General features: G+C 45.4%; 1 protein-coding gene across 1 annotated transcript in view; it reads left to right on the forward strand.

Annotated features, from left to right (window-relative positions):
- The window catches only part of CACNA1C (calcium voltage-gated channel subunit alpha1 C), a 427,407-nt gene extending 408,468 nt beyond the window's left edge, over window positions 1-18,939 (forward strand). Inside the window, exons 39-49 of the mRNA XM_088521659.1 lie at window positions 1,347-1,443; window positions 3,366-3,468; window positions 5,565-5,666; window positions 7,035-7,162; window positions 8,349-8,483; window positions 9,487-9,839; window positions 12,073-12,201; window positions 12,690-12,799; window positions 14,703-14,806; window positions 17,589-17,912; window positions 18,187-18,939. Coding sequence (XP_088377785.1) covers window positions 1,347-1,443; window positions 3,366-3,468; window positions 5,565-5,666; window positions 7,035-7,162; window positions 8,349-8,483; window positions 9,487-9,839; window positions 12,073-12,201; window positions 12,690-12,799; window positions 14,703-14,806; window positions 17,589-17,912; window positions 18,187-18,483 — 1,882 coding nt within the window. The 3' untranslated portion in view covers window positions 18,484-18,939. The remainder of the gene's footprint in view (window positions 1-1,346; window positions 1,444-3,365; window positions 3,469-5,564; window positions 5,667-7,034; window positions 7,163-8,348; window positions 8,484-9,486; window positions 9,840-12,072; window positions 12,202-12,689; window positions 12,800-14,702; window positions 14,807-17,588; window positions 17,913-18,186) is intronic.
- Window positions 18,940-25,437: the final 6,498 nt, after the last annotated feature.

Consider the following 25,437-nt stretch of genomic DNA (forward strand, 5'->3'; position numbering starts at 1 on the left):
CAAAGGAGGTCAGAGAGTTATTTTATTGTGGCGTGTAGTAAGGATGTATTGAATCCAAGCTGTGAATCTTCTGTTTGACTTTCTACTCATCGTAGAGCTGCTGTGCTCAAATCTCCATTTTGTAACATGTCGTCACAACTTGTACCTTCACATGACTGCATTACATGGTCTGCAGGATTGTTCACATCAGCAGACTTGGAGAGATTTAAAGTTACGCAAGAATAACAAGAATAAGTCACCCAGGAGCTTAACTGACATCTGTTAGTACATGCTCTCTTTGATGCATGCTTAGGCTTAAAGTACATTTAAATCCCTGTGGCATTATAGCATAAATGACAATTGCAATTATAAAGCCCCCTTAATAATGCAAAAACTGTGGAAAGAGATCTTAGTGTAAACTAAAAGCAGATCTCTGTGGTTCTGGATCTGTAGACACAGTCTCAAGATTAATTTGGACTCAGACTCTGCAGGATGTGAGACTGGGAACCTTTCTTCACATTCTTCACATCTATAGTGACTGTTCAGGAAAAAAAATCAATAGACAATAAGCAGAATGTCTTTATAAGTACATTGCTTTCTAACAACACGTATGCTAGTATTTGTGCTTGTTTGTTTGAAGACAAAACTTCAGTGGCTGGAGTCATATAACAGATAACGCCTCACACCAGACAACATCTGGTTCCTCCCCATCCATAAATGTGCATTTTTTTTTCCCTCTTCCTCACGAATGTCCCAAGTCTGAAGCTCCAGCTCTGGCTCTGCTGGCTCTCATCTCGTCCTAAGACAATTTTCCTTTTGGGAGGCCATTTACAAAACTTGAAAGAAATCAAGCTGCTGCTCTCTATGTGTGTTTATAGAGGCAGCTCAAGTCCTCGTTTCCCACTGGTTCCAGTGACAGCCAGAAGCATAAACAAGAATCAAAAGACAGTGCCTCAGGGCTAGTCGTCTGGGAGGTAAAGCGCCAAGAAAAAAAGAAACCCTCGGCACTGTGTAAGCGTTACAGCCCTGAGGCCAGCAGGGGCCAAAGCAGCCGCAGATTTAGAATAGGTCAGAGGTGGGGAGACAACCCTGAAGTGCCAGTCTGTGCACTTTGCGCCCGCAGCATGCCAAGCATTTAATTCATGCAGGTATTGACCTGTGTTTGACTGACTACTGTGTTTTCTGTTATGTGAGTGTTGGGCAAATCCAGAGGAGTGCACGGAGGTCTGAAATACCAGAATACAGAGACTGGCAGTGTGGGTCTGGAAAGACCTCAGTGATCCTTGTGGCTGCATCTGCATTCTGCAGATAAATCAGCAGGTTACCCTGTGTTAAGGATGCAACCCTCATCTTGCTTTTTTCCTTAGGGGACGGATCAAGCATTTGGATGTGGTGACACTGCTACGGCGGATTCAGCCACCCCTGGGCTTTGGGAAGCTCTGTCCTCATCGTGTGGCTTGCAAAGTAAGGCTGGCAAAGTACAGTTTGGGGAAGGCTGGGAGTCAGGAGCAGCAAAACACCAAGCAGGGCCCTTCTATAAGTAAACCTGAGCATAAGATCCAGGCGATGCACAGCCTTGGTGCTTCCCTGCTAGGCAGGCTGCTGCTGCTTAGCACACACCACAGGCCTTTCACAAGGCAAGGCCCAGCAGCCCTAGAAGTGTGAAGCACCTAGAGGTTTCAGGATATTCCCTTGGAGAGCGAGCTGGAGCAGGAGCAGCAGTGCACGAGGCAGTGTGCGCTGCCCTGGCGTGGGCAAGCTGCGAATAGTGCATGTTTGACCCCAGCCTGTTTCTGCTCTGCACAGCTCCCCTCCTCCTTTGGACTTGCAATAACCTGCAGCAGGGTCCTCTGCTCTGTGACGGGCAGAGGACCCTGCTCTGTGACGGGCAGAGGACCCTAGGGAGCTCCTCTAGGGAGACACACTAATGCAGCACTAGCTGTGTCAGCCCTGTCTCTAGCCAGGACAGCATGCACACACACTCTGCTTCTCTCCTATCTAGCACAGTATCAGCTCTGTGTGCTTGTGGTATCGAACACACACACCAAAAAGCCAGATTAGGACAGATAACAGGGCAAGTAAAAATATCTCCAAGATTTTCTTTATACAAAGTAGTCCACCAGAAACCTAATATTCCCTCCTGTTCTCTCTTAAATGACTTACAGAAACTGAACTGAATATTAAAATACAGGCAGCACAAGGACAGATTTTCAGTGAAAATGCCTCATTGATTTCTTTGCTTGCGAGACCCCAGCTATCAAAACAAACTAACTCTAGTCAATGACATAATGACATGTTTATAGCCTTTGTGTTTCCTTCCCTTGAGCTTCCTCGTTCATAACCTCACACGCCTGAGTTTGTATGTGACTTTCGTAGATAATTTCTATCAATCTCAGAGCGATACACAAATGCTGGGATCTCTACACAGAAATGCATGTCTTCTGCAGCCTGCTGCCTATCTATTTCAGTCTAGTTATTTGATCTCTTTTGTGTCAATCTAAGCAATCTTCTTCAAGTCCCACAGTCCATGAAAGCAGTGGAAAGACAGGGAACTAAAACTTCCAATTTGCTCTTGATTCATGGCATGAAAGTGGTAGCAGACAGAGCTCTAATAAAATCAACCCCTTAAACCACAAACTAAGTTTTTGGCGTCCCGTACCTCCTGAGATAGAAGTATGGATGTAAGATCTGGGGACTTTAGTAAGTTTTACCTCAGACAAGCGTCACTGGTCTCAGAGACGTTCCCCCTGCAGCTATACCAGGCCTTGGCACTCAGTTTCTGTCCCACATTACTTTGCAAAATGGCTGCAGGGCAGAAGCAGCCTTACTGTGCAAGGAAGAGGGATAGGGATGGAGAAAACAGACAAACTTCCAGGTTCAGCTGACCCACTTTGTTCACGTCTGTCAACTTCAGCGAAAGATAATGGTTCTGTCTCTGAATATATTTGCACTAGACATAGTGCAAAGGAGTTTGCAAAATAGCAAGGTATCTTATAAGACATGAAGTTTGCTCCTGGTCAGAATGAAAGGTATCATTTAAAAGACAAATGATTTGAGAACAGGAATAAACTTCTATCTGTAAAATGCACTGTAGGCAAATGCCCCCTGGCCACTGGGGAAAATGAGGGCTGGAAAGTGATACCCATATTGAAGAAAAAAAAAAATCTATTTAGCAATGGGAGACCACAGCGCAAACTCATGCCATGGTTGAGACAAGTGGTGGATGTAAAAAGTCCTTTTATAATTGTTTAACCAAATCCCCAGGCCATGGATGTAGCGGTGAGAGGGACAGCAGTTCTGGAGGGCATTGTGAGGGCAAAGAAAGAGCATTTTTCAGGCCATGTGTTGTCAGTATGATTGTTCTGTTTTTCCTCCTTACTCCACAGCGCCTTGTCTCCATGAATATGCCACTGAATAGTGATGGGACTGTCATGTTCAATGCTACTCTCTTTGCGCTGGTCAGAACAGCACTGAGGATAAAGACAGAAGGTAATAATAACCTTACTGACTGCAAGGGTACCTGAATGATGTCCGTGCAACAAGTGCTAAGCTGGGATGCAACATAATGACATACTCTGCAAAAGTCTTCCGGTTATCGATATGCAGCACATAATACAAAAAGCTAAGTAAATGGTAAATGTATTTGGAAGAATAATATCTTCTAGGGAGAGAGCAATGTTTCTAGCTGGGTGTTACCTAGAAAGCTGTTTTTTCCCATGGTATCATCATAGATTACAGATCATTTTCTTTATGACAGTCTGGAATTTAAAAGCTTCAAACATACTATGTGGCGAAACCAGAAGAAGGAAGAGGGGCAAAGCTTCCCTTTGTGTAAACTGTCTGTGGAATTATGCAGCTTTCTGACCACTTTTACCACTAATCTGCCAGTCCATGGGAAGCAGCAAAGCATAGGCCAGATGTCTCACCTCAACAAAATTCGTCAGGTGTTTCCATTAGCAGATGTTAACATGACATTTTAGTAGCAATGTTTTGGGCTCAGCTTGTCACCATTGTTGAACTATGCATATTACCTGCTGTAGTGAAAAATATTGGCCCTGAGTCTAAACATGGCTTCACATATTAAATGCATACCTTAAAGAGCGTGTAGAGTGGTGATTCACAGCTAAACACCTTGCCTCAGGAGTGACTGCATTACATTTTAGGCAGGGGAAAGCAGAGACCAACAGAAGCCTAGCTGCCATGTGAGAATTACACTGACAGCTGAGGCAAAAAAAAAAGGCTAATGAAATTAAAAATTGCATTAAGGCATTGGATGTTGTGCTAAGCAGAATTCGACTGCAGCAGAAGTGGCTTTCCTGGGGAGGGGGGAAAAAAAAGCCAGCCTCAACCTCTGTAGGACATCTTGTGTCTTCTGTCTTATCCTCAAACTCTGACTCATTGTCAGTGATCCCCGTGAAACCATATGAAGTCTCAAACTGCTTCCCTTCTTGAATTAACAACATCTTATAAGTAGTTAGGGCAAGAGCTTGGAATCAGCTCTCCTGAGTCAAATTTCTTACTTTGATGCCATCCAGATGTTTCATCCTCAGTAATTTACTTAGTCTCCCCATTTTCACTCCATCGTATTAACAGAGCTGCTGGCACACAGAGCCCTGTGAAGCTCACTGAGGACCTTGGGGTGCTATAAGGACAGCTGCAGGAACAGGAGGTCTGGGGGCAGAAGACAGTGGTTTAGTATAGGTAGAGAGAAAAGAGCACTTCGAGCATAAGAGATTTGAAAGTACATAAATCAAGAAATTAAAATGAAGCAGCTTGAAAAGAAAAAGGAGAGGATATGGAAGGAGAGGATATGAACTGAATCTTCTCTACTCTCAGAGATGTGGTGTGTCTGGCCTAATGCCTCATCAGCAAAAAGCTTCTGAGAGAAAACAAGTAATTTATAAGTTTAAACAGTAACATAAAAGGCTTGTTACCTTCTATACTGTTCCTCAGAGAGTAAACAAGAATATCCTGAGAGTGTCCTGTGTGTCAGATAGTGAAGGCTTTATGGATTCTTTGAGTGCCTTCTCAGAGCACTGCACAGGTTCTCTCCAAGACAGACTCTTGGCACTGTGAAGGAGCTGACATAGGCTGGGATACAGGGAAGCAGTGAGTAGCTCCTGGGAAGGACTGAAAGCAGACCCAGATCTTCCGGGTTCCATCTACACTTTTACCACCAATTATTTGTCTTCCCTGGGCAGCAGTTTTCTGGTAGGAGACTTTTATTATCATCATATTTAATCTTCATAGGATCTGGACTAAAATTTGGAATTGTTTAGTGGAATTGCTGCTTTTCAGGACAAAGTAGCACTGCTGTTCCATCGTTTCTGGCTACTGGATGCAAGCAGTAACACAGTGTCAGCAAATACCATGCACCTTCCCACCCTTAGATGATTAGGTACACTTAGGAAGAAGGTCTCTTGCTGTGAGGAACTTTAGCCATGGTCAGAGTTATCTTTGTGCAAAACCTTCTACTGATGAAGAAGCTCTACTATTTTCCTCCTCAAATTGCTGTGCTAGACGTGTGAAATTGCTCCTCTGCAGGGCCTGGCTTGATTCTGTCTCCGATGATTTTCACCCTGCAGGTAACTTGGAGCAAGCCAATGAAGAGCTGAGAGCAATAATTAAGAAAATCTGGAAGCGCACCAGTATGAAGCTGCTGGACCAGGTGGTGCCTCCCGCAGGTGGTGAGTGCAGGGTCCTGTCCTGGTCTGTGAAATCTCTCTGTCCCTCCTTCTACCTATCATGTCCTACTGTACCTTGTGATCATGAGGTGAAATATGGGGTGCATGTTTTCTTCTTCAAGCTGTAACTTGTTTACGTGGCTAGGTATTTCATCAGGCTGAGAACTGTTTCTGTCAGTAATAACCAGACTATGATGCTCTTCCCTGCTGGGAGATCAGAGAAAGAGGAAAGGGTCTCTAAATAGAAATTATAAACCTTCCTTCTTAGATTTTACCGCAGTCATGGGTACATGTTCCCCTGGACATTGCCCATTGGCTGATGTGAGCAAAGCAAGCAGGTGAAGCTCCAGAGAGGTTGTGAACTTAATTAGTAAACATTAAAAACGGTCCTTTCACTCAAGGTAACTGTGCAGCTCCTTCTCATAACCTTTTTGTATTTACCAGAGCTATCTTTTCTATGGCATAACACTTTCTACTATGTAGACTTATGGAATTGGGGTCAATCCTCAAACAGTCTGAATTGGTATAATCGTTCTAGGTTTCTACGCTGCATCCCTGATGGGCTGTAATCACAAGGCCTCTGGGCTCTTCCTTCTCTAGGTGTCTTGGGAGCCAGGATGTGTCCACTATCATCTTCACTGACCTTCCAGGGGGCTCCAGGAGCTGTAGCACAAAACAGCTCTTGGCAGATACCTGACATTTCTAGTCAGCTCTTGAAGTCCTGCTCAGGCCTCTCTTAAGTGAGATGGAAGTTTGGAGAAGGGAGGAGAGTTACCAGGGTAAAAACTAAGTGTACATTTTGGCACATGGGTAGTCTGTGTTGAGTGAAAAGAATCCATTCCTGGGGGCTGGAGGTGGCCATTTTGATCCAATCGCACCCATGGATACAACCCAAAAAGGGATCAGTACAGAGAAGGGTCAGATATGTCTGGGGCAGATGGTCAGCCCCAAGTCATTAGTGAGCCCAGACTCTGAGTACACACTTACCCCAGGCGTGTTATAAGACAGGGTGTTAACCCAGACTGGGAGGCTGCTGCTAGAGCAAAATCCTATATGGTAAACTAGTACTGCAAAAATTAGGAGGCATTTCGCCATAACCAAGGTGCATCCATAGCTGTTCTCTGGCAGCAGTAGTCTACCCAAGTGCCACTGGCTCTTCTTCTTCTGAGTACTCACAGTAAGCTCTGTGAAATAATCACTTACTTCAGGCCCTGATACCATGAGATACCATACATACTGGTATCATGAAAAGCAAAGAAGTACTGTGGGCTCTAATGTTTCTGCTTTGAATTGTAAGTCTCCCATTCACAGATTTACTGTTTAAAATCGGTTGCTTATGTTGTTTATTTTTTCGGACATGCCCCTTTTCAGATGACGAGGTGACCGTTGGGAAGTTCTACGCCACCTTCCTAATCCAAGAGTATTTCCGGAAGTTCAAGAAGCGTAAAGAGCAGGGCCTGGTGGGCAAGCCCTCGCAGCGCAACGCGCTCTCTCTGCAGGTGAAAAACGGGCCAGGGATGGACGGGGGGCAGCTGAGGCATTTGGATCCGCTTCCCTCTCAACCATTCGGGGAGCTGCAGTGGGTTATCCCTGCTGGAAAGGCACTTGTAGGCACCTTCAATTCAATCCCTCGGAATAAGCACTTACCTACCACAGGCCATATCTACTGGCTCTGGAGGTGAAATAAGCAAGTGAGCTATATATATGGTTTAGCAATCAGCTGGTGATGTCTGAAACTTAGGTTCCCTTTGGAAAGCTGGTATGAAGTGTCTGGCAGATATTTATTACCACGTTCATTATACCCCTTCTGAGGGGAGTCAGTATAACTGGTAAGGGAGAGTATGTTGCCAAGAGGCTAAATTAATTAAAAAGCAAGAAATATGCCAAGGCATCGTAGTCTGTAGCTGAGGACATCAGATTCTAATACCCACTGTGCTACAGGTTTGCCGAGAAGATTACTAGACTGTACAAAACAATGAGAAAGTCCAGGTGATCATACAGGCAGTGCCATGTCAGTCCTTCCGCTGAAGACAGGGAAGAAGTGTGACACTGAAGTTCCACCAAACAAAAATGTGTTGTGATACAAACTCAGGGCACAGTTAGAGAGGCTTGAGCACACCCCCAACGTACCCCACTGGGTTGACTCTCTTGTTGACTGGTGTCCTTTCCAGTCAAGAAGGCTTTTGAAGACTGTCCAAATCCAGATGCCAGAAGTTCAGCTATTAAATCCATATTTAAGCTCCTGACTAAAAAGAACAGAATTTCAGAGACACCGAGTACATGGTTCAGCTGGAACTGTGGGCGCTGTAGGGTTTCTGGCTGTGGATCTGAGAACCCAAAGATGAATGCACAGAAACTTGCTTAGTCAGGCCTGTGGATTTATGCCTATGTCCTGTAGTTATGAAACCAAATGACTAGCAATGAGCATTCCGGGGTTGAATTGTTGGTGCCTTCAGAATTGATTATGTAACTAGGAACAAGTCACCTAAGCCCTTTGCAAACTGCTAAGAGTTTCTCCATCTCTAAGCTAGAGATGAGAGAACAGAATTTGGTGCAGTTTTACCAGGATCTGGGGATGCTGTACTAAGTAAAATGGCCTCACAGTGCTTGGGAAGAAGTAACACTGCTTTTATTTCTCATGTACCCACTCGGAGATATGAAGCTGTACAGTTTGCCGTTTTGCAGGCTGGTCTGCGTACGCTCCACGACATCGGGCCAGAGATCCGACGAGCCATCTCGGGAGACCTGACAGCTGAAGAGGAGCTGGATAAGGCCATGAAAGAAGCTGTTTCGGCCGCCTCCGAAGATGATATCTTCCGGGTAGGTGTTGAATGAGTTCACATGCTGAGGATAGGCCTGAAGCTTAATGCAACATGTGTTTTATACACCCTGTATTTCAGCTGGCCTCTCTCTCTTGGTTTCTACAGCATGCTGAAAAGCAGACTAGTAGACTCAGAGACAAGCTCTGATGATCTTATGTGGGTTTTATTACCTTTTCAATGGAAGGTTATGCTACATAAATCCTAAATGAAATCAGAGTGAGAATGGCTGGATGTGGCCAAAGAGTCTGAAGAACAGCTCAATTCACATACCATCCACAAAGCATAAGTCAGGCATACACCAGTGTTTTGTTCAAGCTTTCTTTCAGTGGCCCAAATAGTATCCTTTCAAAAACTATACCAGAACCTAACAGCTTCCATGGTCCTGGAGGAAATTTTCTGAATAAGTTACCTAAATCCTCTTTTTCTTACTTCATCCTATTTCTTCTTATTGTCTCCTCCGGCAATATTTCCTAATGTTCTTTGGCATTTCCCCCCTTCAAATATTTACAAAAAGTTACTGTCTGTCCCTTTCCTTTTTGAAAATCTAACTAGTACAGGAAATTCTTCTTCATGCAGTCTTCTCGGGTTTAATAGTTAGTAGTGCTCTGCTCAGATTCCTTCTTATGTATAGACACACATGCAGCTGCACTGTGAAGACCAGACAGCAGTAACCTTGTTCTTGCACCTCTATCCACTCCTACATTGTTAGGGTTGGTGGGAGGTTGAGACACCTTTGCCTCACATATGCACCTCTCTATTACTGTAAAGCCAGTCCCTGGAAATATCTCAGAAAGGAAAAGCTTTCATGGTGTGTCTGTACCAGACCTCTCTGGCAGACAAGTCCATGCACTCTAACTTCTGGTAGAGCAAGCACCAGTGCAGTAGTGCAAAATTTGGTCCTTGTATTTTCTTTCCTCCTAAAACAGGTTCAGCAACAAATACAATGCCCCTTGCAAATCTTCTTGCTTATAAAATGAAAATTGCTTCTCTTTCCTTGACAGAGAGCCGGAGGCCTGTTTGGAAACCATGTCAGCTATTACCAAAGTGATGGCAGAAGCGCGTTCCCCCAAACGTTCACCACGCAGCGACCTTTGCACATCAACAAGTCTGGCAACAACCAGGGAGATACTGAATCTCCATCTCATGAGAAGCTGGTAGACTCCACCTTCACTCCCAGCAGCTACTCATCTTCGGGCTCCAATGCCAACATCAACAACGCCAACAACACTGCCTTGTGCCGCTTCCCCAGCCCGCCCAGCTACCCCAGCACCGTCAGCACAGTAGAAGGCCACGGCACCCCCTTGTCACCCGCCATACGCGTGCAGGAAGCTTCTTGGAAACTCCCCTCCAAAAGGTAAGCTTCACAGCAGAAAGCGGCCTGAGGGATCAGGGAGGGGAACGTGCACGGCAGCACCACAGCACTGCTGCTAAAGTCACCCGCTAGCTCGAGTCACCACCAGCTAGAAACAGGAGAAGACATTGCCCTGCTTGCAGCCTGGAATCAGCATTCTGGTTCGCTGCTTGTGCCAAAGCCCAGGAGGCAGCAGATATGCACTGGCTCACCAGTAGGAAGCAGCAGCACATAACACCCTCACTGACCAACACACTGGATCTCCTTGGGCTTTTTCATGAAGAAACCTTCATAAGAACCAAGACAGCCCTCCTTCTCCACAAGGAATTTTATCTACTGGTAATTGAAAGAAAAAGGAACCCAACAGGGAGTTTTAAGGAAGTCATTTTTTTCCTCCAGTGGGTCACATTCATAAAGAGGTTACCAAAGACATTATGTGAGGAGGGTTACAAGGATTTCAGACATGCAGCACTACATAAAGCAAGGAAAATCCTTTTCTTTGAACAGCTTTCAGGCTGAAACACAAGTCTGCACACAGATAAGTAAAATCACAGGAATAACATTTCCAGCACTGGAAATTTTTAACCCTTCCAGTAACAGTGGGAGGGAGATGGAAATTTGTTTGCAGTGCAACTAGGGGGCAGTGTGAGAAGGTGGAGGAATGCTGCCATATAGCAGGAAAAAAAAGAAAAAAAAAAAGCAGAATATGATGGTAAAAAATCAATGGGTGCAAAATTACCTGAGTGAGAAGTGCTGTGGCTTCCATAAGGAGACCAGAGGAGTTGCAAAGCATGTGTAACTGTTTGTCACCTGTTGCTGATGTGACATTGCTAACATGGTGTCCTTTTCTCTCCTTGCTTCCCTGGACACGTTCCTTGAACTAGGACGCATTACTATGAAGCACTGGCACGGTAGGTACCTCTCTCCTGTTATGATACTCTCCATAAGATCCATTGTTCCTCCCATTGACTATTGCAATTTCCATTAATGTTGAATGAAAATTCTTCTTTTTGGTGTCAGTAAGGATGAAAAAGAAGTATCGCTCCCCAAGGCACGTCCAGAAAATATTCCTGTCTTGTTTTGGGTTTTTTTTTTGTTCTTGTTGTTGTTTTTTACCCGCAGGCAGATAGTGATGTGTGGTCACCTAGATTTCTGGCTGGGCTCACACACCTACACATAGTCTAATCACAGCACAGGAAATGTTCCTTGGTGTGTTCACACAAAAATTCTGTACTGTTCAGTGAAATGTAGACTGGTGAACAGGAGGAGCTACCCCCTACTAAGTTCTCTCTGCACCTCAGCAGTTTTAAGCACCTCCCATCTCAGCAGGAAGGCTACTGCAGCATTCTTCTTCAGTGTGTTCTGTACCGTGTGTATACTCATTTCTCCCAGTGTTTTTACCTGAATCAAATGGGAAAATAATGTTTCCTGTCCTGACCCTGAAAGATGCAAAAAAACTGCCACATTACTGCCCTCTGAGAATATTCGTAACAGACTCAAATTGGCTCCATTACCTCCCTGCTGGATTCAAGCTTCCTTCAGCTTTCATTCTACTCCTCACAAACCGCAGAGTGGAGCGAAATATAAGATCCCAGAATGTGAAACAGAGGGACAAGGAGGAAACAGGCAGGGAATTATGGGCTCTCATGCTTAAGAATTCGAGTAGATTGTACTGAAGCTCTCTACAGTTAGTGATGAGGAAAGTAGGGCCAAAGGCAGCAGTGAACAGTAAAGTGGTGGATAGGAAGCAGGAAAGAGGAAAGGTGCAGAATAAAGAATCGGGGAGGCAGAGACCATACACGACAGAGCTGAGAGGGTAAGCAGGGTGTAGGCCAGAGCCTCATAGCTGGGAGGCTTCTCTTAAGCAAGGCTTTTGCAACAAGAGAAAAAGATGCATCTCCAAGAGCTCAGATTTTGCACTGAGGCGAATCTGTGGAAATGTGGTCAGTGTAATGTGCACATTCCCAGAGGGTAGACATGGTCACAGTAATGTTTTTACACTCTTGTTCAATTCGGATTTAAGAAACCTTCCTCTGAAAGAGGGCAAAGAAAAGAAGTTGTTGCTTTTCTGTTTGTGAACTCTGCAGCTCTGTTCAGTCATTGATTTTTCTATGATAGCTCTGCACCACTATGATAAGTTGAGACAGATGGGGCCTGTCATACTTGTCTTTGTAACACATTTGCTTTCCCATCTCCATATCTTGACTTGTTTTTTTTTTTTTTTTTTGCTCATTAGCTCCAGTTCCAGAGACAGCCAGCTGGCAATTGTTTGCCAAGAGGAGGTTTCTCAGGATGAGACTTACGATGAGAATTTGAATGAAGACATGGAGTACTGTAGCGAACCAAGTCTGATCTCTACTGAAATGTGAGCTTTGCAACTTTAATCAATGTGTTTTGGGGGCTCTTTAAGATAGAGAGGTAGGAAAAGGTGACATTTTTTTCCTAAAAACATTCAGTTTCTAGTATGTGGCCAGAAAATTTGAGTCAGATAACACAAATATCAGAGAGGAAAAAAAAATGTAGTTCAGCCCTGAGAAATAACATTGAAACAATTTTTCTCCTAGGATTTTTTTCCTAGTTGTTTTTCTGTCTTCTCTCAGTGGGGTATCTGGATTTTATATGTCCAGATCCATTCTTCCATTCATTTCTATCTTCTGGCATCTCCTGATCTTATCTTTAGAGCATTTCTCTGCCTCACAGTCTCCGTGCCTTCCTCTGGATCATTCATAGATAGATGGTAGCTAGGGTAGTTGCATCCGTTCAATAGTGTGTTCTTCTTGGCTTTACTACTGGAAGAGGGGTTATTGTCCAATAGGATCTGTTTTTCCAGCTCATCTCTCTTCCTATTTCCAGGCTTTCATACCAGGACGACGAAAATAGACAACTTACTCCACCAGAAAACAACAAAGGAGAGGACACCCGGCATTCCCCCAAGAAAGGATTTCTGTGCTCCTCCTCACTAGGTAACATCCCAGAGTGATGTGCAGGCTCTGCTCTCCTCTGCCTTCACTAAATTTCCACATCTTACTGGAGAAATCCTATCATGTGTGGGGCCTGAGTGTTGGTGTTATTGCCCTTGGCTCATGAGACCAGAAATCTTACAGTGTCCATAAGATTGTGATTGTGTAGATGCCTTGCAGACACCTGTGCTGATTTTATGCTCAGTCAATAGGTGAAACCGTGGCTGTTTGGACAGTCTGTGGTTATTTGGATAATCCATCTGATCTGTTTGATTAAGCCTGTATGTGAATTAGGAGAGTTTATTAGAGTGCTGTAGATTGTCCAAACAGCAGGGAGCTGCTGGATGGACTAGCCTTCGGTATATGATATTCTGTTGTGTGTGCATTCAGCAGGAGAAAGGAGAGGTTTTATTTTTTGGCTGCTCTGAAGAAAAGAATGAATTTCAGATCAAGTTAATACCATAAGAATTTGCTTTCTGCTGTAATTGTAATTGGATGTGTTCACATGCTTGAGTGTGCAGACTAGGCTCAAGTGAAATCCATGGATCATAAGTTTTTATGAAGGTACCAGGATAAATGGGAGAGTTTGGAAAGAAAGAAAGAGTAGAGAGTTTTTCAGCCTTTTTCCCTGAGTAGTTCTGTGGGGAAAAATGGGGGATGGGAGCAAGAACTGAAAAGAATATTGTAAATGGAGTAGATTCTTATAAAATAAACAGTGACAGCCTATGCAGGGAAATGTTTAAATGAGGATCTCTTCACGTAAAGCCTTCAAGATGCTCGCACTACAATTACTCTATTTCAAAACTTAAAATAGTAGGCAACAAGAATTCCTGTCTGTCCTGGAGGCTGAATTTGCAGTCAGACCTTGATACAATGTTTCTTTAACTGCATTCCAATGAATATTTATATAGTGATGTCATATTAATTTTACTAGGCTTTGCTCAAGAAAGAGGATTTTTTTTTAATCTGCATCATGGCGTTAGTTCTATGTATCATAAGACATGTTGCCTCCAGGCCCTGAGGGGAGCTTTTCTCAAAAGATCAATAATATAGACATTACTATTTTCAGAATTCTAATTTTTTTCCTACTTTAGAAAAATATCAGTGGGCCCAAGAAGTGCATGTAATATTTACTGTGCCATTTATTGTGCAGCTTTCAGATTTATTTGCTACAATTTGCTACTGTTCAGAAGTAGAGCCTGCATACTTGTTCATATTATACCTTGCAGTACGTTTTAATTCCTGTTTAAGGAATATATTTCTTATATTTACAGAAACAAAGCTTAATTTCATAGCAAATAAACACTGTGGACATTTTAACTGTTCCCTAAAAATCCTTTATATTTAAAAAAAAAAAAAAAAGGCTCCTGGAGGCTTGGGCATTTAGGCTGCATGTCTAAATACCCAAACCTTTATTCAACCATTGATGTAAATAATTCACTTCCACTTGACTTCCACTTGTATGGATACAGCCTCATAAACCGTGGCGCTGGGGAAAACAAGGGTACAGCCAGGCCCAGGGCCAGAGCATCTTTTGCCATTGCTAGCCGCCTTGAGGGTTTTGCCTGAACTAGGGAGATTTGGAAATACTTTTACTACTTAACAGGGAAATAAGCTGCCAAGGACAGTGTTTTCAAAGGGAAAAATAAAAGAAAATCATGATACAGAGCTGCTATCTTGCAACTTGCTTGGAAGATAGCACTGGTTGGTCCATAGATCTTGACTGCATTTTGCAAATGCAACTGTTTTTGAAATGAGCCAGGTTTTGAGGGGAAGTTTCCACCAAAGTGGAAAGTAAGGATGTCTTTGCTCTCTCAGCAGTGGATTTGCATTAAAACAAAATGAAATCAGATTACCTGTAGTGTTGTATGAGTAATGGACACAATTCTCTGTGATTGTGTTTCAGGTCGAAGAGCATCTTTTCACTTAGAGTGTCTGAAAAGACAGAAAAACCAGGGTGTAGATGTCTCACAGAAGACAGTTCTGCCTTTGCATCTGGTACACCATCAGGTAAGCTTTAATAACCATGAAGGGCCCAGCAATGCAACTGAGGATCTGCCATCTGCAGTGCCTCCCACTGTCTTGCAGCCAACTTTTTAAGAACCTTTAGGGATTGTTTCTCACCCATATCAAAGGTTCATTTTTTTGGAAATTGTATTTGTCCTCATGCTCATTCCGGTTTTTAGGATTTTATCGTTCCCAGAAGAATGCTACAGGAACATAACTCCAGAGTTAGCAGAGTTATCATTATCTGATGTCCTTGAAAGGGAAGAATAAAAAACTAACTAAAATGTCAAGATAAAAATAACTACCCAAATTGCACACTGCAGTGTAATCACACTGGCTTTGATGATAGTACTCATATGAATAAAATGTGCAAGGTCTACTTCCATATTAATTAAAGGTAACCAGTAACTGTAATTAATCATTTAAAAAAAATAAACTGATGACATGTGATTAATCAGCTTCTTAAGCTCTTTTTAACTGCATTCAGCAGCCTAGCAAATGTATTCTTAGGAACGTATCTATATCATTAGCCAGCTGTCAATGTTGAAAGTAGACTTGTGTCTTTAAGCTTGATGGCCCCCGTAATCTATCAACATAAAAGAAACAGGTGCAGACAGTAGTGCCAACCCTGCAATGCAGGGTACCCTGCTCCATACAGTCCCCCAGGCAGAGCAGAATTGCCTTTCCACCTCCCTGGGCTGCCATAAGGGAGAAAATACCAGAAACTAGCAATAGGAGGAGCGGGAAGTCATAGCAGCAAGAGAGAGATGAGTGCACCTTCGACTCCCTGTCTTTTCTTACCACCATCCATGGAGGCAGCAGTAGCCAGCAGTAGCATTTGGGATAGAACTTCATAAAGCAGTGGTTATTGCTGTTGTAGGACAACCAGAAAAAATATTGAGGCAGCGAGTAGTGTGTGGTGAACAGCTTCCTGCCCACCTCACAGCAGTAAGAGCCCTCCTGAGGCTTTCTGCCTTCCCACAGCAAGACAGGAGGACAGGAAGCATTCCTTCCATCCTCCACCCTGCTAGCTGGGAATCACCTCCTTCCAAGGGCAGAAGCATGTATGACGAGGAAGGACCTACCTTACCCTTCTACATCCCGCCATGCAGCTCCAAACCTTGAGGGATGCAGCTCTACCCACCCCAGCCTGACTCTGCTGGCCTGCAGGATTATCCTGAAATAGGTGTCGGGGCTCTGGTGGGGAATGTTCGGCAGTGTTAGTCTGTCTACAAAGATGTTAGCCCACCCAGAAGAGTGCTTAAACCAAGAATATGAACAGAAAAGGTTGCTTCTACTAAGTGCAATATATTCTGTTGCTTGTGAATGCTTGAAGAGGTATTCTCATTAAGTACTCATCCGTACAGATATGTAAATTTATGCAGATGAAGCTTGAAGCAGTCCTACAGAGCTTCTTAGCTTCTTCATCACCTTACATTTGGATAAAGTACCTTGTATGAGTTTCCACTGAAATTGGTTCAGTTATTCTTCTTAATTAAGGCAGGGATCTCCTTGAAGTCTGGTCAGTTTAAGCAAATTGCTGAGGTCATCAAAGCCTGCAGGACATGATCTGTGCAGAAGAATTTAAGGACTTTTTTCCTCATTGAAAATCAATAGGCGTCTTGACATCTAATTCTTGGTCAACATTGTTGGGCTAACTGACCCAATAATGGATTCTTATTTATTCGTTTTATTGCAACCCAAGGATTTCCATTGCAAATGAATTGAACACATGTTAAAATGCACTTAACTTCAGATACCTAAAAAAGCTGTCTAGTTTAAACTGGTCGGTTCACTTCCATTGTACTCGGGAAAAGAGCATCCTCAAAGAGCAAGTGTAAGTCCAGTATAAGTCTCATCCTCCAGAGGACATTTTCAGACAGGTATGCAAATCAGGCAGGATGCCTCTGGGTGTTTCTCTAGACACCAAGTTTACACTAAACACATAGCTTCTAGATAGCTCAAATTGAGTGAGACTAACTTCATCCATAATAACAGGATTACCACCAACACAAATCCACATTCTTTTGTATTTTCTATGGGTCAGCATTTCTTGGCTCACATTAGGCAGTAGGGAGCTCTGTGAGGTAAGCTTTTGATTTTGGTGGCACTGCTCTTGAATGAGGCAGCACTCACAATGAATAAGGAATTAGATGAGCCTTGTGCAAATTGGAGTTTCTTGAGAAATTTATGTTCTAGAAGGAGGCTGATGACTCAGGGGTTATACATTTGACTATGGGAGGGACTGGGTGGTTGAAAGGGATACTCATCAGACAGGAATCTTACCACGACCAGCAGATGCTTAAAATCTAGAGGTGGATTTACAGTTGTTGCCAGCTGCGGGCATCTCTAAGATTCACTTGTGGCATCTATTCAGGTTCTACAGTACATACTGATAGAAAACACAGTAATTGGGAGTTAAAGCTAGCTGTATGAGTGGTAGCAGTGGTGATAAAAAGAATTGCTGCCTGACCTACTGGAGAAGAGGTGGTGTTTCTGGCAAGGCTGTGGAGAGAAGGTTTGCATCACTCCTGTGAGTGGGGGGTCCAAGGCTGAAGAACCACAGTCTCGAAAGCTTTCAACCTGCTGCTTGGCACCAAAGCAGGATATGCCATTTGAAGGAAAGCTTCCAAAATGCATTCACAGGAAACATCTAAACTATTGGAGGATCTGGCAGCTCTTTTCACAAAGCTTAGGAACTTCCAAGCCTTTCTTGGATAGTTTCTCCACCACCTCACCGTGCTAGCCCAGCTGCTTGCTCACCTTGTTCCTTCTCTGTCCACAGGCGTTGGCAGTGGCAGGCCTGAGTCCCCTTCTCCAGCGAAGCCATTCCCCCACCACGTTCTCCCGCCTGTGCGCGACGCCTCCCGCGACACCCTGCAGCCGCGGCTGGCCACAACAGCCCATCCCGACTCTGCGCCTCGACGGAGCAGAGTCCAGTGAGAAACTCAACAGCAGCTTCCCGTCAATACACTGCAGCTCTCGGTACCCTGACAGCAGCGGCTGCAGCAGCCCGAGGAGAGCCAGGCCAGTCTCCCTCACCGTCCCCAGTCAGAGCGGAGGGAGCAACAGGCAGTTTCACGGCAGCGCTGGCAGCCTGGTTGAAGCGGTAAGACTGTGGAGTCATCCAGGACGCGAGCAATATCAAGGACACCTTGAAATGTGGCCCTCAGAAGAGCATTCCAAAACATATATTGCTGCTCACAATGCCAGGAGAGGGAAAGCCCATTTCCAAGGAGGGGTTAGCAGCGTGAATGGGAGGAGAAGGAAGATTATTAGGGAAAATATAGCAGGAAAGAGGGTTGAGATTGGGGTGCCATAAGATTGACAATGCAGAATACTAATGTTTGTCTTTGTCTCTGGTTCCCTACCTGCTTTTGAAGGTCTTGATTTCGGAAGGACTGATGCAGTTTGCTCAAGATCCAAAGTTCATTGAGGTCACAACCCAGGAGCTCGCAGACGCCTGTGACATGACGATAGAAGAGATGGAAAATGCAGCAGACAACATTCTCAATGGTAACAGCAAGCAGAGCCCCAATGGCAACCTCTTGCCTTTTGTTAACTGCAGGGACCCAGGGCAGGACAGTGCAGGAGAGGAAGAGGAAGAGGTGCAGAACCCGGATTGTAGAAAAAGTCAGGAGGAGCTCAAGGACAGCAGGATTTATATCAGCAGCCTGTAGTTGCCAGGGCTGGAAGCGATGCTGGTTTTTTATTTGTTTCAATGTTCCTAATGGGTTTGTTTCAGAAGTGCCTCACTGTTCTCGTGACCTGGAGTAACCGGAACAGCGTTCTTCATTCATTTCTGTTGGGACGAGTCGCAGAGTTGGGTGGTGTAAGAAAGCTTTTCAGGAGTGGATGTAACCCCAGCACGTGTCCATGAAGGAAGAGTGAGGAGGAGGAAGAGGAGGAGAGCCAGCTCCCTCTTTTTTTCGGTCCCTGCACAAGGAACGACGACTGCCTCCAGAGTGCAGAGGGGAACCTCAGCTTCCTGCGGATGGCCCTAGCCAAAAGGACCCTGCGTCAAACGGGTGTCTTTCAACTTTGCTTGTAAAAATCATTTTGCACATATTCTGTATGAGCCTCACCGTCTCCATAAAGCCAAGGCCCTTTGATTCGGAGGGAGAGGAGGACTTCTTCTGCTGTGGATTCCAGTACCGCCACCGGGAGGAGGAAGCAGAAGAAGTCCGAGGGCGCCCGGGGGGACAGGCGGCCGCGCTGCGAGCCCTGCCGAGCCAACCCGCAGAGACTCCCAGGCAGCGCTCCCTGCCAGCCAATGCGAGCTCGGGCAGCCGCTCCTGCCAGCCAATCCGAGCTCAGGCAGCCGCTCCTGCCAGCCAATCCGAGCTCGGGCAGCCACTTGCCAGCCAATCAGAGCTCAGCCGGCCCGCCACAGCAGCCGGCGGGAGAGCGGGGAGCCGGCTGTGCGGTGAGGCTGAGCCGAGCGGCCCGGTACTTGCCGAGGTGGCCATGGGCTTGTGTAGATCTCTCCTTGTTTTGCGGTTTGATATTTTCTTGAAAGCATGTTGCAGTTTTTATTTTGACTATTTTTTTTTTTGAAGGGAGAAGGGAGTGTTTACAAAGTTTTGTAATCACCTACCTTTTTTTGTTTTGGTTTATTTTCACCTTTGCAAATGTTAAATTGGTTTGATCATGTTGTATTATTTAAACTGGGTTTTTTTCTCCATTGAAATTTGGTAGAAGTACAACGATAGACAAGTTTTACCAAACATTATGTACACCAAGAATTTGTAATTTTATTTGCTAGCAATTGAAACCTCCTTTTTTTGTTGTTGTTTTATAATTTAAAGATAGTAGGCGATGCACTTAATATAGTCTTGCACATTTGAGTGATTGATTTGGGTTCTTTTTAGTGCTAAGTAGAGCTGTGAGTGTGGGAGCAATACCGAGCGAGTGTGCACGCGAGCGTGTGTGTGTGTAAGTGCATGCAGTTCTCCGCATCCTGGGTTGAACTGCAGGAGATCTGTACCTGGGGCCATTTGAATGCAAAAACAAACCACTGTCTCTGCTTTTGAAAGGGGAATCAGTAACTCTTTGCATTTTCTGTTCCACAAGATATGCAAAAACAATGCAATAATATTAATTTTAAAATACAATTGTAAGTTGTGCTGGCATTAAAACTGTACAGAAAAAAATTATGGGGGTGGGGGAAAACTAAACACAGAAGGCGTTATGCTTCGATATATTCCGTGTGATGTTCTATTGCATTGATAATGTTTCTGTCGAAGAAACCGTTATACTTGAATTCAGGTCAGTTTCAGTATTTTTCAAATATTTTTTTAAAATGAATTGCAATTGTGCCAAGCAAATATAATGAATTGAATTAAGTTTGTTTAAAAGAAAAAGAAAAAGAAAAAAAAAAAGAATCACTTCTTGTATATTTTGCTGCATGTCAAGTGAATCATTTCGTATTTGGAATGTGCCAAGCTTTACCTTTGAACTTTTAAGTGCTTTTTTACGTGTGGTTGGGGAAAAGGGGTACTGTTTTATTTTATTTTGTTTTTCTTTTTTAATTTGTATGATGAACAAAGTGTATCTGGTGTAAGTAACTATTCTGCAATCCACTGACAGGTTGAACGTTACTGATTTTGCATATCTTGTGTTCATTTTCCTTTTTTCTCACTCCCTTTAAACATGTACAATGACTTTATTGGTAGAGAATCTTTCTTCCTAAGACTTGGGCATTTTATTCAGGCTTTTTTCTCTTTCCGTTCTCTCAGTTTCTCTAAAAGTTGCTTCCCACTAGAGGGTGCCAAGACTCCCAAACCAATTTGGCAGATCCGTTCTCCGTATTCAGCTGGCACCAGCAATCCAAGGAGCAAGGCGAAATTCCTCTTTCAAATCTCTTCTGATAAATAGCTAACCCTCATCGGTAATAATTCCCATTCTCTGGGATCCAGAAATGAAGGAGGCAGAAGGATCAGCAAATGGAATTACCTAGCCCTGGCCTGGCCTGAGAGCCCGGAGAAAGTGAGGGAAGGAGCTCAGCAGAGTTACTGTGGAAAATTGCTGCAGTCTGGCTTGCAGGTCAAGAGGCAGGTGTTAAGCGACCTAAACCATGCTTATGTGTTCCTATGCAACGCCTCTTCCCTCTTCCCAGACCTTAGTGGCTCAGATTGTGAGTCTAAGTCACCAGTATCCCAGCCATATTTCCGTACCTGTGAATGTGAACCTCTCTTCATTCTCCTCACGCTGGTCAGAGACCCCAACCACTGAGAGAGGCTGAGAAAACACAGAGGTATTATAGCTTTTATGCAAGTGGTTTTGTTCAGACTACTGCTGCTTCTTTTCCTCCCTTTTCAAGAGCCAGTGATGAGTTGGAGCTGACTCAGAACTAAACTTTCATTCAAACCTTGAACTTCTGCAGATGTTTGAGAACATCGTTGATTACACTGGTTTTGTAACACCCTTGTTTTGTTTCCTGGGTCCGCTGGGGCCCTAAAGCAAAAATAGCAAAGAGTATTTTTGACAGTGAACTTTTTTTCAGTATTGTTATGCACTGGCCCGTAGCAGCTCAAGACATCTTGCAAACAAAGCCTTTTAAACCAGAGACATGGGAATCCACTCAATCAGCCATCTGGCCTCCAAGTCCTATTTCAAGCCTTCCCTGGAGAAAGCTACCCCTGACGTCAGTCACTGCTGTCCTTTCCATCCGCTGTGGCTGAGATGGGCCTGCAAGCGCTTGTCCCTTGGGGAGTTTGCTTTGGCTAGAGCCAAAGTGCTCCAAGGCTACTTGAAAGGCAATATTGCCGTGCCTGAATTTTAAGGTCTCAGAAATCAGTTCAAGGGTTCCCTACCTCATTTTTTCTCACTAGAAAGTTCATGTGATTCTCCCAGCAGGAGACAGAGGTGTTCTCTCCTTCTGTGAAGCCAAGTACTGGTCCAGGCTAGGGGAAGCAGCGGGAATTTGGAGTGTCTGATGGTGCATGTTGTCACCGCTGGGATTTTTTTCTGATGGAAAGGAAAATGGTGGAAAGGATTATGCCCCATGTGTTTCGTTTTTTAAAACTGACTCCCTCAGGGGTCAGAGCCCACGAGAGGCAGGGAAATGCCTGCCCTCTGCTGAAGGCTCTCAGAGTGCTGCAGAGTGAAAGACACGCAGCTAGCAGAGGATGCAGATGAACTGCACGATCTGAAGGGTAGGTGCTAAATTTAGCGATTGCTGGTACCAGCTGTGCAAATTTCTGGGGAGGGTAGCTTTTTTTTCCCCTTTCTTTTTAATTTGAGGTACTTCCAATGTGCCTGTTGTGACAGACCTGAGCAAAGAGCTACTGCCTCCTTTAGGTGAGGTGGTGTCTAGGGGATGGTGGGAAGCGGGAGCAGGTTTAGTGCCTGGAGTGTCCCTCCTCCCCCTGTGCAGGGGAGCGAGCGGATGCTGGGTACAGTCCCTGTGCTGTGGATGGAAACGTCAACGGAACTGATGGCTGAGGAGTGGCGTGTAAGGAAGAGGAGAGCAGGGAGATGGATCTGCGGTTTGTCGCTGAGCGTCTCCGACGTGCTGAGTGCCCTGCGGACGAAAGACGTTTCTTGCAAAACAACAAACCTCCCTCTTATCGCTCCTGCTCATTGTTCCAGGCAGTACCGGGCCAGCCACACCAGGTGCATTTCTTTTTTTCTTCCTTATTTTGTGTGGCTGAAGTGACAAGGGAAAAAAAAAGCGGAACTCGTGATCCAGAGCTGGAGTTTCGTTACCCACAGACCTTTCTGCATCGTCTGCCTCTTCAGCTGGACGTGTGAGTGGTGATGGCGCAGATGCTGCTGCTACCGCAGGGCTCCGACCCGCTCTGTTACCCTGCCCACCGTGCGCAGCGCGGAGGGACAGCCGGAGAGGCGCCATGTACAGAACCGCATCTACTTCTGCTTTGTTTTCTGACTCAGAACCCTGTCCCCCTCGATGACAATGACGACGACAACAACAACAACAAAAAAAGGGCAAATGCATTTTTTACATTTCTTGATAATTTCCAAAGCAATGTATCATTGCTTTCTTTAGACTGACGCCAATATAACAGTTGTATGGGTCTCAGCCAGGCTCCTGTGTCTTTTCTGCCTGCCAGTTTCAGATTGCTGTATGAAATGTATGCGTGTTTGCACACAGACACAGTCATAGCAGGTAGCGGCACCGCGAGCCCGGGGGGCTGTTGACCTGTGCTGTAGGTACAGTTGGAGGCCTTGCTTCTTACGTGGAGATGAGTAACCCCCGGCCGGGCCGCCGGTGCGGCGGTGAGGGCAGCCGTACGGGGAGAGGAGGGGGTACCCGCAGATGCTCACACGGGCCAGCCGCGAGCGTCCCCGCAGCAGGGGCAGGGCGGGGGAGAGGAGCCGCAGTGGGGAATACGGAACACAACCCAGTTGGTACAAGAACGAGAAGCCGCCTGGGGGCTCCTGCTCGTGGTGAGCTGCGGGCAGGCCCCATAACCCAGACTGTAGCGTGGATAAGGAAACGCTTCATTCCAGGCCATCAGTAGCCCCAGCTCCCATCTCGCTAATGCAAAGATAAGCTGAAAGGAGTACACTGGAGGCTAAGGAGGCTTCACTGATGCAGAGAAACATGGAAATCAGAACTGGGCCCAGGAAAAAATGATTCTTTTCCCCATTTATTTTCATCTTTAAAGACAACAAGTACAAATTTCAAATAACAAATAGCTGCGTAGGGTTTCATTTTCACTCCTTTTGAATGTTGCAAGGTTAATAAAGTCTTATTCTGGGTTAGCAAGCCCAGGGATCCAAAAAGTTTCCAAGGGGATCTCGTTCCCCAGAGCTTTTGCTGTCCCAGCTGGAGCACGAGGGCTTTGCTGCTGTGGCAGCCTGTGCTGGGGAAGGTGAGGGCACAAGCACAGCAGGGCCATAGGTCCTGTACCAAAACAGGCTGGGCTTCGCTTAGAGAAGTCAGTAGGATCACAGTGGAATGGAAAATAAACCCTCTTCTTCTACAAACTTTAGCATTCTATTTAAACCCTCCATTCTTCCCCATCCCTTTATGAGGAACTTGACTTAGCTGTTAACACTTGAGCATTAAAAAACAAACAGGCCTTCGTTAGGGGCACAGGGTTTGATGCAGTTGCCTAAACGTGTGCCCGGGCTGCCCTTGGCGATGCCCTGCGGCAGCTGGGCCCCAGAGGGGCAGCTCATCTCCAGGGCCCGCGCCGCGTCCCCCAGCGCCGCGGGGCTGGCGCGGCTCTCGGGGCAGCAGACAACTAGGCAACTCCATCAAGCCCCTTTCCAAAGGGCTAACTGAGAGGAGCAGCACCAATGACTGACGTTATAATGGAATCTGCTTTAGCATTCCCAAGGGCTTGGTTAGGCGCTGTCAGGAGCCCACGTCCCCATTTCCACGCCGCGGCACGCAGACCGCCTGCGCTCCCGCAGCCTGCAGCTCGCCTCGCTCTGCACGGCCCTGAGCATCCCCGGCCCCACGAGCCCAGGCGAGGGCTGGCGTGAGCACATCCGACATCGGACTCTTCTCAAACAGGTCCTTTCCAAAGCACCTTCCCATTCGAAACGGAGCCACAAACTCAGACACCATTCCTCCACCTGCATCATCATTCAGATGCTGAGTTACCTGTGTTTTTCTGCTGTGCTCTGCATTTTGTCCAGCAAGGCAAAATGCAAGCTCTTTCTCAAACAGGCTGTCATGTTTTTAATATTTTAAGCATTCTAAGCCAGTCTATTCATGTCTCGCTCAGACTGGTAACCAATACTACCTACACATCATCAACTTCATGGTCGCTCAAAAAAATGACTGGTTCAGGATGATTCAGTCTTGACAGTTTGAATGTGGGAAGACTTCAGAGGAGGAGGAGTGAGATTGTAAATATCTGTTTGAAAAACATTGCTGCATCACACACACAAAAAGAGGGAGATTCTTTTAAAACTGCCTTAAAAAATAATTCTGAATGATGAAATCTCCCTCCAAATGATCACCACTTGGTAGACCTAGGGATAAGGCGCTTCGGGCGAATTCTGGCAACTAGAAGTGGTTGGAGTCAGGTCCAGCTTCAGAGATGAAAACGTAGTTTTTAGGAGCTGATCTCTCAGTCTGAATTCGCATCAGCACCAGTGACTGAGCATGGCAGGACCAAAAGCGTTTGAGGGAAGGGGTCTGTCCCGCACGGCTGGGGTCTGGCCTGGCAGGGCACTGCACGCCTGTGTGTCCCAGTGACCGCAGGGACGACGGGGATCCTCAGCACCTCTTAAGTTCAGGGCCGGGAGCATCATTTCCTGCTCTGACCATCAGCTACAGATGTTGATAAATGTAAGTGTTTTGCCTTCATCCGAATTGCCCAGAGCTGTAAAATGACCTCTCTCAAGTATAAATCAGTCCAGATATAAACCTCCTCTCCCACTCTTCCCTACACTCCCGCCCCCTCCCGTACCTTCACCCAAGCCCTTCCCTCTCGCAATTCTTTACCTCCTTCCACAATTTTATACCTAGTTTTCATGAACCCACGGAAATGCTTTTGTAAATAATGCTGTACAGTTTGTAACTGTCATGTAAGCCTGTCATCAGTGCCAGAGTCCGTCTTGCCCTCTCGCACGTTTTAAAATCAACAGAGGAAAGTTAGAGCGAATGGCCCACAAGTGAGAGCTATGGGGTCATCTCTGTGTGGGACAAA

The sequence above is a fragment of the Tinamus guttatus genome, unplaced genomic scaffold (genome assembly GCF_059628265.1).
Source record: "Tinamus guttatus ecotype Peru unplaced genomic scaffold, ASM5962826v1 Tinamus_guttatus_pri_ptg000125l, whole genome shotgun sequence".
NCBI lineage: Eukaryota > Metazoa > Chordata > Aves > Tinamiformes > Tinamidae > Tinamus > Tinamus guttatus.